Source organism: Eublepharis macularius, chromosome 1 (genome assembly GCF_028583425.1).
Source record: "Eublepharis macularius isolate TG4126 chromosome 1, MPM_Emac_v1.0, whole genome shotgun sequence".
NCBI lineage: Eukaryota > Metazoa > Chordata > Lepidosauria > Squamata > Eublepharidae > Eublepharis > Eublepharis macularius.
The window spans coordinates 189489489-189505028 of record NC_072790.1 but is presented as its reverse complement, the minus strand read 5'-3'; the positions used below and the strand labels follow the sequence as shown (position 1 = coordinate 189505028).

General features: G+C 37.4%; 1 protein-coding gene across 1 annotated transcript in view; it reads right to left on the bottom strand.

Moving 5' to 3' along the window:
- USH2A (usherin) overlaps nt 1-15540 on the bottom strand; it is an 843391-nt gene that overhangs the window by 493590 nt on the left and 334261 nt on the right. Inside the window, exons 30-31 of the mRNA XM_054970549.1 lie at nt 11775-11888; nt 7274-7435 (exon numbers count right to left, since the gene is read on the bottom strand). Coding sequence (XP_054826524.1) covers nt 7274-7435; nt 11775-11888 — 276 coding nt within the window. The remainder of the gene's footprint in view (nt 1-7273; nt 7436-11774; nt 11889-15540) is intronic.

Genomic DNA, 15540 nt, shown 5'->3' with positions numbered 1-15540 from the left:
GCACCGAGTCATTACTGACCCATGGGGGCATGTCGCATCACGACATTTTCTTGGCAGACTTTTTACGGGGTGGTTTGCCATTGCCTTCCCCAGTCATCTACACTTTACCCCCAGGAAACTGGGTACTCATTTTACCGACCTCGGAAGGTTGGAAGGCTGAGTCAACCTTGAGCCGTCTACCTGAACCTGGCTTCCGCCGGGATTGAACTCAGGTCGTGAGCAGAGCTTGGACTGCAGTACTGCAGCTTACCACTCTGCGCCACGGGGCTCTTATTATAAATTATAATTATAAATTATAATTATAAATTGTATAAATTGCATAAGTTAATTATATAATTAATTATAATTGTAAAAAAAATATTTCTGTGCTTGAATTAAGGGGGAAAACCCTAAGAGAACATGTCTTGGCAATACACAACAAATGGATACCAAATTTATTACACTGAAAATGGATCATCAGGCAAAAATCTTACATGGTGTGCATACTTGTCAATTTTCAAGCTTATGGATTCTCACTATTTATAATGTAACCTAATTTCAGTATATAAATGGAACCAAGGATCTTTTGAAAGATTTTTGATATGAACATGTGGAAATAAGGATTTGGGATAAAATTATATTAGTTTTAATCTAAGATTAAGAGGGGGAAATCAGCATATTGCAAATGCAATTGGTCACTTGCAAAGGATGCCAAATTGGTAGATCGATAGAGGGCAAACTTGATCTAAGAAATAATTTCTAAATGGGATATGCCACTATATTCTATTAATTCAGATTAATATATTAATTCTTATTCTAGTTTTTCTACTAGTTAATCTACAACTAACTAGAACTGTTTGGCCTCTATACATGTCAGATAAGGAAGTTATGACAAATCTTGTTAAAACCTTTTAAATGTTACTTTCATGTATTTATTTTTAGAGAGAGTCTCCCTAATGCCATGGGGGTTTGTCAGTTTAGGCAGGGGCAGCAAATTCTTCCTAGCTCATTATGTTACTCAAATCAGATGAAAGGGCGAGGATTCCAGATGCCTGTCCAGCTGTGGTATTATAATGACACCATTAGATTTTGCCCCCATAATCAAGGCCTTTAAAAGTCTGTGTAGCTTTGGGCTTAGTATTTGCAGCAAGGTTAACTGAAATCTGCAGCAAGGATAACTACTTTAGGAAATCGTATCAGCAGGAACTATTTAAACACTATTTAAAAGGATTTTAAATAAGCAGATTTTATTTAACACTAATGCAACACTAGAGAAAATTATGTGACAGACTTCCACTAGTAAACACATTGCTTTTGCTCTCTATTACATTCAGTGAGTGGACTAATTCCTTCCCATTTTAAAGCTGGAACACTGATATGCCAAACTCCTGTTTGCCCTTTTGTTTCGAACATGTTCAATGCACATCTGGATCTATAGAATTAAGGGCATAGATCAATGGCAATGTCATTGTTATCAGTCAGGTTATGAATTCTTATGTTTAGATTATAACTCTGAGAAGCTGATTGTTCCACATACCTGGCATCATCTACCCATAGTGATGGTATGGTATGGCAAAGGAAAATTCAGGAGAGAAGTGAAGAGGCACTGCCAGCAATGCCATATTGTCACTTCTAGAATGACCCTGAAGTGGTGTTGTGTTAGGTAACACTCCAGCATTCACCCCAAACTCTATGGTTAAACCAGGTTACACAGTGATATCAGTTCTGGGTCACATCGGAAGTTATATCACTGTGTTACCAGTGACATATTGATATTGCCAGTTAGCCTCCACTCCCAAGGTAGGCTCCCTCCAGTTGTCAGCCTCAGGTTGGCAACTCTAGTCCTAACCTTTTCCTCATTGCAAAGTTTTTTTTTTTAAAAAAAAAATCTCTCTGGGTACTTCCTAACTTAAAGTAGCTGTTTGGCTTTTCACTAGCTTTTTTTTTTTTTGCTGGCACTTCACAAAAATCCCATTATGTTGAATATTCTCAAAACATATATGCTTAGCTTTTCTAGTGTTCCGTTGCTAATTTTGTACCCTGTTGCCTTTTTATTATAGCAAATTAATGTGTAATTTTAGTCTTTTTTCAACTTTTTATGGTTTTTAAATTGTTTTCATTGCAATGCACTTTGGGCATGGTTTTATATAAAAGCATTGGAAAAATTATGAATATGTAAATGATACCATGCTGTGGCTTCTTTTTCTACATAAGCATTACAGAGAAACTACATATCAGATAATTTAATAATGGTTTAATAAGATTAGAATTATAACTAGTCCCAATTCTCAATTCTTAAATTAGTGATTTGGGAAAGTTAAAAAAATGATGGAGATCTTATTAAAAAAAGAGTGTGAGTGAGTGAGAGAGAGAGAGAGAGAGAGAGAAAGACAAATGACACTACAAGAATACAGAAAAAACCTGGAGGGAAGATATTAATTGCATCTATATGTTTGATAAATATTTATTTTTTTTGCGGAAGAAAAATGCATACTAGTTTAAACTGTCATTATGCAAACCTATAGCCTATTTTTCATATTATTAGTAATACATAATGTGGTAGTTTATATTCAAAAATAAAACCAAAATGTATATACCTCATGCATTTATCCAGAAATACACCAAGGTTACTATGGTTACTGAAAATCCATTACCTTTGAATACAGAATGAAAAAGTTTGACTTAAAGTGTGCACTATTTATTATAGTATACATCAACAGCCTTCAGGGGGTTCTCTAACTGGAATCATTTTTCAGTGTCAAAAGTGACCCCACCACACTAGTAGCTTATGGGATGTGCAAGGAAAGAAATGTTAACTGTATGTATTGTAAGATGTGTTCTTTACCTATTCAAAAGATGCAGAAATGCCACACATTTTAAGGCCTTACACCAGAAGAAAATGAGTTACAGCTTGAATCACAATTTAGATAAACCAGAGGTTTTTAGCCAGTTTAAGCCAGAATTTTAATCAATGATGAGTAAATTTCCATCGTGTTTCATAGGTTTACAGGATGATGTCAACACAACTAACAATCCAGACATTTGTTCTTAGCCTAGAGTGGTGAAACAAAAGCAGTAGGAAAAATAGTAGAGTCCAGTAGCACCTTTAAGATTCTCTTCATCAGATGCATGCAGAAGTGAGCTGTGGTTCTCAAAAGCTTATGCTTCAATAAAGCTGGTTAGTCTTAAAGGTGCTACTGGACTCTTTACTATTTTGCGACTACAGACTAACACAGCTAACTCCTTTGGATCTATGAGTAGGAAAAATGTTTTTGGTTTGTGTGAGCAAACTTTACTATTGTAGTACCATCTCTGTACCAATAGTGCTCTATTACAGGAAAGCGCACAGATTTTTTTCGTCAGATTCAGCATATTTTGTTCATTATACAATATATTGGGTTCTTTTATATTATCATGTCATACTTTTGGAGGATTTTTGTTTTCTAATTGCATTTTCACTAATTGCATTTACACTGATTTCGACCCCCAGCTGGGTAAAAATCTCAAGTATTGCACACCAAAGCAAGCTCACAAACACATAAATGCACAGATTACTTCCCTAAAAGCCAATGAACCAACAATGGGGAGAAATACTGTGTGTAGAATTGCTAATCAGGAATGATGCCATGTGACACAAACTTAGATATGGTATTCTGGTTGGACAGAATTTTTTTCAATCATGTATTGACCAAGTTACTCTGCCCTTGTTGTCCTTCATTAGTCTCTCACTGTCTCATGGAAACAGGAACTTAAAGACAGTGTGAGAAAATGCAATCAGAACACATTCCCAGATACTGCTCTGCTGCCAGAAAAAATTAACAGAACTGGCCTACTCAATTCAGGCATGGAAGACAATGAACTATATTTGGATTATCCCCAAGGGCGGTGTGCATAATGGAGGAAATGATCCAAAATACACACAGAAATCACTGCTTTGTCTCATTAAAGTGCCTTCCAGAATGGCAGGAAAAATTCAGAAAACAAGACTGTAATGACTTCCACCGGCCGAAAAGTTTGTGTGTTTCATTTCAGTGCTTACTGTGCAGCAGCAGCGCAAGCAAACCAGGCAGTAGTGGGTAGCTAGTTGCCTTGTTTTCCTTAACAAAAAACAAGGAGGGGCAAAGCTCTGCTCCTTTGTTTTCCTTAACTGCAAGTCTGTCTGCACTCATCATGCAACCAACTGAATCCCAACAAGAGAGACTGAGCCCTTAGCATTAACTCCATTGACAGGAAGGTGATGTGCACAGCACACATGAGTTCATTTTTTTCTGCAGCACTTCCTGGGCAATGGCATTGGCATTGCACCAGGGATTCTCAGACTAACCACTTAATCACTATGCTATAGCAGCTCTACATTCAGCAGGATAGTGTCCAACATCTCTACAGAGATGGACAATGGAGGAGATAGTACCATGTAAAGTTCTCTAGCTTCACAGCAGTGGCCAAGGGGGGAGGAATTAGAGCAAAGCCATAAAGCTATTGATAGTCTGTGCTCTACCTCACTCAAGCTCCTCCCCTCCCCTCCAGAGTATACTGTTGGTCTCCACTCTACCCAGCTAACTGAATGGCATGGATATCAAAGACTTAAATGACTTGAACTTGAATACACTGGCTTAAGTCCAAGATTTGTGGCTTAATTGCTTTGGGAGTTAGTCTTTTATGATGCCCCTCCCCCCCTTTTGACTTAAACAGGTTAAATGGCACTAGAGATGTTTTTAAATTCAAAAGTAACAAATTATTTTATTTAACATAGAAGGGAAAGGTCAGGTGAATTCAGGTTTTAAAATTTCTGAGGTAACTCAATATAGACAACTCTGAGGTAGAATCAGTATATGCACAGACTTCAGTTCTTATGTTTCAGACTAATGAAAACTTTTCATAATTGCTTAAGTCTTTATGTTAAGATGGTTTTATACCTGTGTTTTCCCAATCACTGTAGTACACTTGCTTTGAGTATTCTCCTACTCTTTCAAGAAGGCTGGTGCCCTCTTTGTAGTACCCAAACCCCTTCTCTTGAAACACCAGTACTTGTCTTCAGTTTCACCAGACTAGGGGTCTCCTCACTCTTCAGAGCTAACTCCCTGTTTGACTAGGTAGCAACATTCTCCTTTCACTTAATCTATCCCCTTTCTTTGTCCTGAATGGGAAACTTCGCCTACTTCCCAAACTTACTTGCAAACTTTTCCCAAGTTCTCTTGTCTGTGTTAAACTGCTCTCAATCAGGGGTGAAAATCAGACTCCCCCTGCCTCCGCATCCAGTTCAGAAGTCTTTTCTTTTTGTTCAGGTCATGTTACCCAATCAGATTCCTTGGAGTAGCCTGTCACTCAAGGCTCTGTTTCTGTGAAGAATTAACCCTCAAGAGTCCTTCAGCTGTTTGTACAGCCCTTCAAAGCTTTTAAAAAGTGCAATCCATCATATCTTTCTTGGGCAATAGGAATTAATAGATTCCAGTCTGAAATAGCACCTTGGTCTGCAGTAGGTGATGTTTTTAATAGCATGAGATCATTATTATTTTCTGCTAATGATTCCAGATCAAGCTGCTGTTTAAGGCATAACAAAAAGGACTTGTAAAAAAGTTGGCAGCCCTATCAAGAATATTGAGCTTCATGCAGCACCCATCACCAGGTAAAGTAACTGCTGTTCTCCATGAGGTTTGCTGATTCTTGATTCTGATTATTTTTGTTTCATCTGTTAAACATTTTAAGAGTTTTATGGTTTCTTTGTCATTGTTTTAGATCATTTATTGTATTTGAAAGTACTTTGGGCATTCCAAGTGAGTGGAAAGCATGGCATAAATTCTATAAAATAAAGGCATAAATAAATAATCAGCTGAGCTCCAGAAGCCCCAGGGAATAGCTCTTAATGAGCATTTCACAAAAATGGATTGAGAGCTTCCTTGTGGATCCCTACAACATTCTCATAGAAAGGCATGAGTATTGACCCACCTTGTTTATCAAAGTCCTTCAAGTAGCAGATAGTGCTTTTCCATGTTTGCCTGATTGGTCCCCAATATTAAACCATTGTGTTGCCATTGCCAATGCTTCCAAGTAGTTTAGTTGACTATCAACTTATTCTACTGCTTTTAAAAGTTGTTCAAAGGCTTGTTTCCAACACTCACATTACAGAGAGAACCCAGAGCACTGTGGATTGATTCACACATGCATCTATATCAGTGGATGACTGCAGCATCAACTGGTACTTTGTATGTGTGAATGAGTCATCTGTCACCAGATATAGAACTGTACATCATCTCAAATACAATACTTTTTAGTGGAATCAGTTCACAAATTCAGCTCCAAGCAATCAAGTGCTGAAAAATTATGTGACATATATGTAAACTGATGCCAAAATAAAACAAAGCACATATACTTCCTTTTAAGACACCCAAAATAAATGAGAAGTGCACTGGATAGTGCCCAATAAGTTCTATCGTCAGAGATAAACAGTAGTGTTTTTTTCCTGACAGACAAGATATTTTTGGAGTGCTTTGATAGATTCTAAATAACTTGATACATGTTAGTACAAAGTTCTGGGGTATAGGTTGTAGTCTGCCACTTAAAAGACTTCCAAGCTTACACTTTATCACACCACTGAGGACATTTTTAACCATAAAGAAGCTGAAATTTCCTTGGACATGTCAAATAATGAAAGAGAAACATTACATCTATTATTAAATATGTATACTTTAATATTTACTAACATTACCATACCTAATAGCTAACCAGCTGGGCTCAGAGCAGATGATGAAAGCAGCCAAACCAAGTTCACTACATTTGAGAGCATTCCCAGGTATACAGAAAAATATGATTTTCAGTTCCACACCTCTAAACCCATTGACCTCAATAGACTTAGAAGGATGTAACTGTGCTTAGGTGAGTAAATCAACCAAAAGGAAGGTGGGGGGAGCTAAAACCCAATGAGGATTGAAAATGCTTCAGAAGGGATGGAAGGTTAAGAGCATCTAAAAGTCACTTAAAGGGAAAAAAGAGGGAAAGGAATAGAAAATCAGGTTGTACAAGCCCCAGAAAGATTAGAAAATCCTCAAGGATGCCACTGGAGGGAATTTCTAAGTTGCCCACCCCACGGCTTTGTTTAGATTTATTTGTTAATGAGCAAATTTCTAAATTTGAGGTTTGTCTTTAACATTTCTCAGGATCAAAACTGTAACAGACTACATACATACACATCCTGTCCTGTTAGATGTTAAACGGTCTGAAATGCCAAATATTAGAAGAATGTATCTATTGGATTATATAGTTCATAATTATATACAAGTCTCTGAAAGTTACTTACCCTTGACAATATGTTTGGTTTCATTTCCAGTATAAATTAGTTGAGTATCCATATATAAATAATATTGTGTTATATTCCCATTTGGTCTTTTTGGTGGACTCCAGCTCAGCAGTAAAGATGTGGGGAATGAGATAGCAGTAGGTGGGTGGACATTTTGTGGAGCTAGGGAAAAAAGTGACGGACATATTTATAATTGTGAGCATTTAAAGAATTACAAAAATGATGACAATTTAGTAGCCGGCAGGTTATGGGTTTATTTATGAACTTTGAATCTCATCACCAGACATATTCGCTTATTGTTCAGGGAATAACATTTGAAAACATAAAAATGTATGAAAACATAAAAACATTAAAAAAATCTATACCATTTTTTCCATTCTAACAATTAGTGTAAAAGCTTTCTTATATGGAACTCATGGGGAACCAGTTAATGAAATGTACCAAATACTCAAGCTCATTGATCTGCCCGATCCCTTACCAACAGGAATCCAGAGCAGCTAAACCCCAGCCCACTGGAAACATCCTTCCCTTTTGCTTAAGCCACAGACTTGTCCTACACAGCAGGCAGACAAGTAGGATAACTGCCTCCAGCAAAGCTTGCTCCCAATTGCTTGAGGAAGGAGACACCTAAGGGTGACATTATCTTGCAGCACCAACTATCAGATGCTCAAGCAATAGCCAGATGCATCATGCTGGCTGTCTAGAATGGGGGGGGGGGGATGTGGTGCATGCACATCCAAAGATGCAGGGGTATCTTGGGGTAGGGAGACTTGCCATCTGGTTAATGCCAGTAAACAGAATGTTCTGGATAATCAAGCGTCAGATAGTAAAGCTTTTGCTATACTGGTGGTAGAGAGTGCCATCAAGTTGTAGCCAGCATATGGCAACCCCTGCTGGAGTTTTCAAGGCAAAGGACTAAAAGAGGTGGTTTGTCATTGCCTGCATCTGCAGTAGCAACCCCATTCTTTTTTGGCAGTTTCCCATTCAATTACTAACCAAGGCCAACTCTGCTTACTTCTGAGATCCAATGAGATCGAGCTAGCCTATATGGTTGTACAATTTTTCATTACTTTGTGTTTCATATGTTGGCCCCAAGTGCCTTTTCATTTTGCCATTTAATGTCCTTGTACTTTAATCATGTATAAGTAACGGATACAAAAATAATGTTTAAAATAGTATACATTTAACAAGAAAAAAATCTGTCAAAATCTGTCAAAATAAAATTAAAAGTGACATAAGAATAATGATCCATGAGATAAAGGAAAAGCCAAAGATAAGCAGTTATTTGGCAGAATCTCTAAAAAGTATTTTGTAAATAAATAAGCAATAAGTAAAAGTGGTCCACAACAAATAAGTAAAATAAGTGGTGAAGAGTGCCTTCAAGTCATAGTTGACTTATGGCAACCCCTGATGGGGTTTACATGGCAAGAGACTAACAGAGGTGGTTTGCCATTGTCTACCTCTGCAACCCTGGTCTTCATTGGAAGTCTCCCATCCAATTACTAACCAAAGCTGACCCTGCTTAGCTTTTGGGGAAAACATATAAAATATATCCCATTCCATCCAAAGGAAGATTTTCTGGTGGCAGAGCCTACACGAGAATGCATGACAGGGAAAGGGTCCTCCCCCCTGGTCTGCAGGAGGATTGGCTAAATATCTTGCTCTTTTAGTTAATTTCCATTGCTGTCTTCACCCTTGTCAATGCTGGCTATGTTGTCCACAATACTACTATTGCTGTAAGCTGTGGACTAGCCTTGTGGATCCAGGAAGACACTCTGATCATTCACAATCCTTTTGCTAGCATCAGCCAATATCGGTTGGCAATGTGCATGTTAAATGATGAATGGCTCAATGGGGAATGCTGAAAGCTGGAGGGTATGATTGTTGTCAGTCTTCTGTATCATCAATGTATTGTTACTATGCATATAACACGAGCATCCCAAAATAGAAACTGCTTACATTGACTTTGTGTCCGATCTTCTGAGGGATAAAACACATGTTCCCTGTGGCTTTATTAGATTTTTGTGAAGGGGAAAAATCATTACATATATATAACAATAGTTTTGCATAAATGAGATTATTTTCTCAATTGCCTATAGAACCCCTTTTCATGTACTGCATGTACATTGAAGAGAACAGTAAGAGCTAAATGTTTTACAAAAACAATGCAAAATATTATTATATTCAAGGACGCAATAATATTAGTTGAGGCTGATTATCTAGACCAATTTAGACCCAGTTAGAGACATTCTTGACTGCCCTGATAAGATTACCTTTGCTGGAAAATAGAAGTGCAGCCCTGTTCATTTTTCTGGACCATGTAGTGACTTTTGATTCCCACTGCCTATTATATCCTTCTGAACTACTGGCCAAGAGGGGTGTTGAGGGCACTGGATTCTGGAGGGCTTTGCGATCCTATAAGGCCATACAATTCCAGAGTATAGTACTGCACTACTGTTGCTTGACACCATGACATTTATGAGACAGGTTCCTACAAGGTTTCATCCTGTTCAGCATGCTTTTCTAATGGTTTCATATTTATGTTGAAAGGCTCTCCATTGCTCTGGATTGAAATGTCATTGGTATATTGGAACTACACAGTTCTGCTTCTTTTCAGCTATGTCAGGTAAGGCAGTCAACAATCTAAACATGTCTGGAAGCAGGTGGAAGAAGTCCTGCCCATTTCCTGAAACTACCTTTAAACCTGGTTGGAAAGTTCAATAACTGCCAATCAGGGCTCTTGAAACCTTAAGAGATCTGCATAGATCCTTGTTTGAGCACAGTGCAACATGATTCTGCCTGTGTTTCTGATGTAACATAAAAAAACACTGGTGTTCATGAATCATGGATCATACATCTGAAGCAAGAATTCCAGATGAACCCCACCTATTTGAGTATGCAGATTCTAAAATAGCTTGTAGATCACCTAGAGTTATAAAAGCCAGTAATCTGTAATGGCTGATTATATGAGGGTGCCTCTAGACTATATGTTTCTGCACAGACATGTGCTTATTTTAATGTGTTCTGTGCAATTACATAGCAGCTGCAGGGAACTGCTTCTTTTTTTAAAAAAGGAGAGTTCAAACAAGCTCAGAACAGTTCCACGAGATGAGGGAGAAGTCCTGTTTTTTTCCAGAGCAAAAACAGTTTGTGTGTGAGAGGGGGAAGTTATTTTGCCAGTTTTGAGCAGTAAAATACACACACACCACATTATTTTTGCACAGATTCTCCACATTGCGAAGCAAAATAATCCCCCTGCACATGCTGTTTTCGTGCAGGAGAATGGCTTGGAGAAAAGGCAGGAGCCATCGTGAGCCCATATGAGCTGTTCCTTTTTAAAAAGAAGCAGTTCTCCGTAGCTGCCATGTGACTACAAAGCACATTAAAGCAAAGGCATGTTCATATAGAAAAGTATCATCTAGAGGTTCCCTATGAAATTTGGGGAAAAGAGTGACAACCCCTCTTGTACTCAAACAGCATGGTATGAGAACTTCTTCCCATTAGATGATGTGGCAGCATCACTTTCATTTGAATTGTTTGCCACTGGTTCACTTCAAAGTAAAATACAGAACAGAAATTTAGCATTATTATAATTACTTCTAAATACCAGAGACTAACAATAAAGACAGCTGTTTTAACTTTTAAAAGGACTTCTTTTTAAAACAGAAAAAAATGTATCTTGTTTTTAGCAGTTAATGTTGAAAGCCAAATCTGCTTTCATGGTTTAAATTTGCCATCAGCAAAACAAGAAATTTTGAGTTCACTAGAAAGGTTGTGCATTTAGACTGATATGAGTTTAAAACTGGGTTCTTTTTTAAAGTTTAAGATAAATATGCTGCAAGTATTTTGAGAACTCTTTCTTCAGTAATTGATGCACAGAAGTTATTGAGCTGGTCTCTAAAGGCAGAACTGGAACGTATTTTCTCTTTCTTGCTGCTCTCATGCTTAATGCCAGCTTCAGAAATAGTAATTTATGCTTGCAACTTTTAAGTTTCAAGTACAACAGATTAATAAACGGACCAATTGGCATTTTGAGGTTCCATCAGGCTGAAATAATTGTTGCCTATGCTGGTGTTTAGCAGTTAAAAGAGACCATGGAAATCAACCGTTTGATTCTCAATTTCATACTGTGCCATACAATCAATTCTTTTTAGTCAGACTGTCTCTAGATTTACTTCTGAGCCATAGTAAAATGAGGAAGCTTTCATTAATCTTTCAGATGCTTCATATTAATGACAAGGCTCTTGCATGAACAATGTAACAGCAATTAAAAAGCCCATTAATCTGCATTACAGCTATTAAAGATGCATGTCATTAAAGGGTATGGAGTTTGATTCATTTTAGCACCCCCCAAAAATGGAGCAATTATGGTCTGGCAATGCACTTTGTCATCAAATTAGGTTGGGGTTTTCCAGCAAATGGCTTTGCAGCATTTAGCTCCTCTCCTATTTTATTATTCATGACTGAAATGTGGAAGTCAAGACCTTTGAAATTACTTTACCTTCTTGTGGAGTGGAGATGTTCAAGGCATGTGAGCTTTCAGTACAGCCAGCCAAAGTGCAAACCGTTAGGGTTACAGCATACGCTGTGGAGGGCTGCAAGCCTGTCAGCATGCCTGCAACAGAAAGAAGCAACGCTTTGTGTCTGTGGACAGTAGGCAAGGAATGTCATGGGGGCATGCACATAAGCCTTAAGGTAATAAGATAGCACAACATTGAATTTAGTACCAGGTAACAGGTTGGATCCAAAAAACGACAAGTGGAAAGAAGATAGCTACTAGTGTGGTTCTGCAAGCAGCTGGGCAAGAACTCCCAAAATGGTACAAAGGGACTTCTATAGCAGTTTTCATCCCTCCACTTGAAGAAGAGACTGTACAAACAAAACATCCATGAGCAAAACATAATTTGTTGGTATTTAATTTCACTTTCTCAGACAGTATTCTAGTACAAGCAGCTCTTTGAGGCGGAGAAAATATCTTCCACATATGGAAGGACCCCTTGTATTTATAATGGGGTGAAGGAAGCATGAAGCATCATCTGAAAAATATTTCTAGCCTTATATAAACTTTTAGCAACACTTGAAATGGGAAAACTTCCATTTTCAACACCAGTTTTGTTTTGGGTGAAGTTCAGTGGGAAACAGGAAACTCTTTTTTTCCCCCTCTTCACTCAGAACTCCTCAGGTGGAAATATTTTGCCCAAGAAGAAGTATCACATTTGCCTTCAATATGTTTGACAGAAAATTCAGGGGCAAGTCTAAGAATTTAATTAATTAATTGTACAGTCCTAAGGCTGCTGAATTTTTTTCTCATTTGCTGTTTTAAAGCTAAAATACTTTCTCAGAATGGGCCACTAATCATAAAAACTAGACAAATATTTTTTCCCTGCACATTTCTTTTTAAAAACAACAACAATTGAGAATGGTCAGACATTTCTTGAGCAAGCCAAATACATAAAATGATTTAACATCTACTTGACATTACTTTTCTCCCCAAAATGTTTCTCATTGACTCCTAATTTTAAGGTTAAATACAGTAATTCACTCAAGCTCATACATTTCAAAACCATTACACAAATCAATTAGCTTCCTGCACTACCACAACAATGCACTCAACAAATCAAATGATTTGAATCCTGAAGGAAAAGGTTAGAGAGTGCTGTTTCTGTGATTATATTGCTAGTTCAGAGGCAGAGAGAAAGTGACTTGCTCTAGGCCACCTAGTAGGTTCATTTGGCAGAGGGAAACTTTGAACTGAGGTCTCTCTGACTTGTAACAGAGTTTCTTAGGCATTCATTCAGAATCCAAACAGGATACGGAAAAGCTGCGGATGGGAAAAGCAAGCTTCTCCCTCATCCTGCAAATTCTCCACTGAAATTCGTATCCCCTTAAAGCTGTTCTGCCCTAAAAGAAGCAGCTGCTGCTGTTGTGCAGCAAGTGTGTAGTTTGGCCCTTATAGTCAAGGTATATAAGGTCCTCCTATCATTATACATTATTGTATACATTATGCAGGATGACAGAAGAATAATGCCAGCCGACATCACAGGGTTATTATGAGGATAAAATAGAGAAGGGGAGAATGATGTAAGCCTTTCTGAAACGTCATTGGGGAGAAGCGTAGGGTGAAACGCCATTGGGGAAAAGCGTAGGGTATAAATGAAGTAGATAAGGTCAATAATAATTCCGTAAATAACTACACCACTTTCTGACGAAATCCCAGCCTTTATGGTGTGGTAAGAACATGAATTATCTAGGACATTCAGTGGCTTTTGTTTTGTTTAGAGTGGATTTTTGTACACATTTAATCTTCTGTCTTGCTGGTTCAGCAGCCCTGGCATTCTACAGTTCAGACACACTTCTTATGGGACCCAACTTTGGAGAGAGAATTGTTTTACCTTAAACCTCCCAGGACAATTATAGGACAAATACTTGCTATTTAACAACATCACATTATGTAGGAAAAACATATAACAAACATTTAACATTTGAGTTTTATTTCATATGCCATCTAGCAACAGTGATTTTTTTCTGTGAGAATGATATAAAACTGACAGCAGTTTTAGAAACTTGGAACTAATGGTACAACACTATCGGTTCTTATACATTTTCTTCATTTTTCGAAGATATATTAAAATAAGGCCTCAAGGTTTATCTTCCTAAACAGATACTAAATTAAATATTGCTAATAATTAAAGAGCAGATATTTTAATAAAATGGAAAACTTGCTTTGCATATCAAGTGGACTTCTTGTGCTAGGTGTGATTTCAGACCGCTGTTCCATCCTTAACTTTACATCCATATTTAACAAATGACATTATTCAGTTTCATGGGGTCACTGTGTCAAAATGTCTGTGTTAGAATTTTAATTTATTTCCAAAGGTTCCCTTCACTGGGCAGAAAGAGTGGTACCTTCAATTGATTTACTGTCTGTAATCTACCATGTGGATTTTTTAAAGACTAGAACTCATACTGAGACATTTTTTTTAAAAAAAAGAAACTCTGCAGAAGCATTATCAGCACAAAGATGAAAATGGATCTGAATACTGTTGACAAATTCCATTTATTCCATGAATAAAAGAAAATTTCAAAATGGCAATTGGTCTTATTTTTATTCTGCTGTGTTGTGCAGAACCACATTTTAAAAATGTTTTTCATTTTTAATGTTTTGATTCTTGTGTCCGTTTTTGACTTTTTCAGAAGTAATAATTCAGCTAGTTTTTTGCTGGACTATGATATAATCTATTCAATTACAAGCCATGTTCTATTTAGAAAAAAGTACATGTAGAAAGTGGAGCTCCATATATGTACTGTGAGATCCAGCATTTGGGCTGATCTGGATATTACTGAATTAATGTAAACAACTATTATGGCAAATACAGACTGCCACAGCAGTTTGGGGCTCCAGATCCAGTGCTTGATCATCTAGTGGGGGGCCATCATAATAAGTGCATGAATATGTTTAATAAAATTTGTTTCTAAAACATACTGTATGATCATCTCTGAACATTTTCTTAACAAAGCATAATTTAATTTGCTCAGCTATAAATTAATGTGTGTGTACATCAATGATGATCTTAGTTATGGGGCTGCTGACTTTGTATTACAGGACAGGCAGGCATGGAGTGTAAATTTCACTGACTGACTGGAAGTGCAGAGGAAATGAGTGGGTAATGAGAGCAGAGCAGGCAATTCCTTTAATTGAATTAAAAGCTGGGTGACACCAATGCAGACACCTGTCCAATTACAGACAGGCCAAGGTGTTTACCATTGCTGTACAAGCGATTTGAAGATGACAGAAATCTTTCCGCCCACAGATTAACATAATGAAGGAGAACAGATTACAGTGGATGTTAGCCAAACAGCTAGGTTGGCAGCTGAGAGAGGAGGAAAAAGTAGCTTGCTGAATTATGCAAATTCAAAAGTACACTTTCCTGTACCTACCTTTTGCAGTGCTTGCTGTCCATTTTAACACAAGTTCAGACATTCTATTCCCACACGTAAATTTGAAAAATGTGAGATACAGAAAATAACTAAAGACCCACCTCTTGGCAATATCATAAGGACCAGATGCAAGTATAAAAGGTTTTCTCTACAGTTCAGGCATTTCATAATCACATCTAGCTTTTCCAATATGAGAGAGATGTATGTCAATAGCCATTTTCTTTCTACTTCTCTATACACATTTAAAACTTTACAACTCACTCTTAGGGTAAAGTTCTTGTACATATCCAAAAAGGGTAATCATTAAAAGGAGCCTGCTGCAGCCTTTT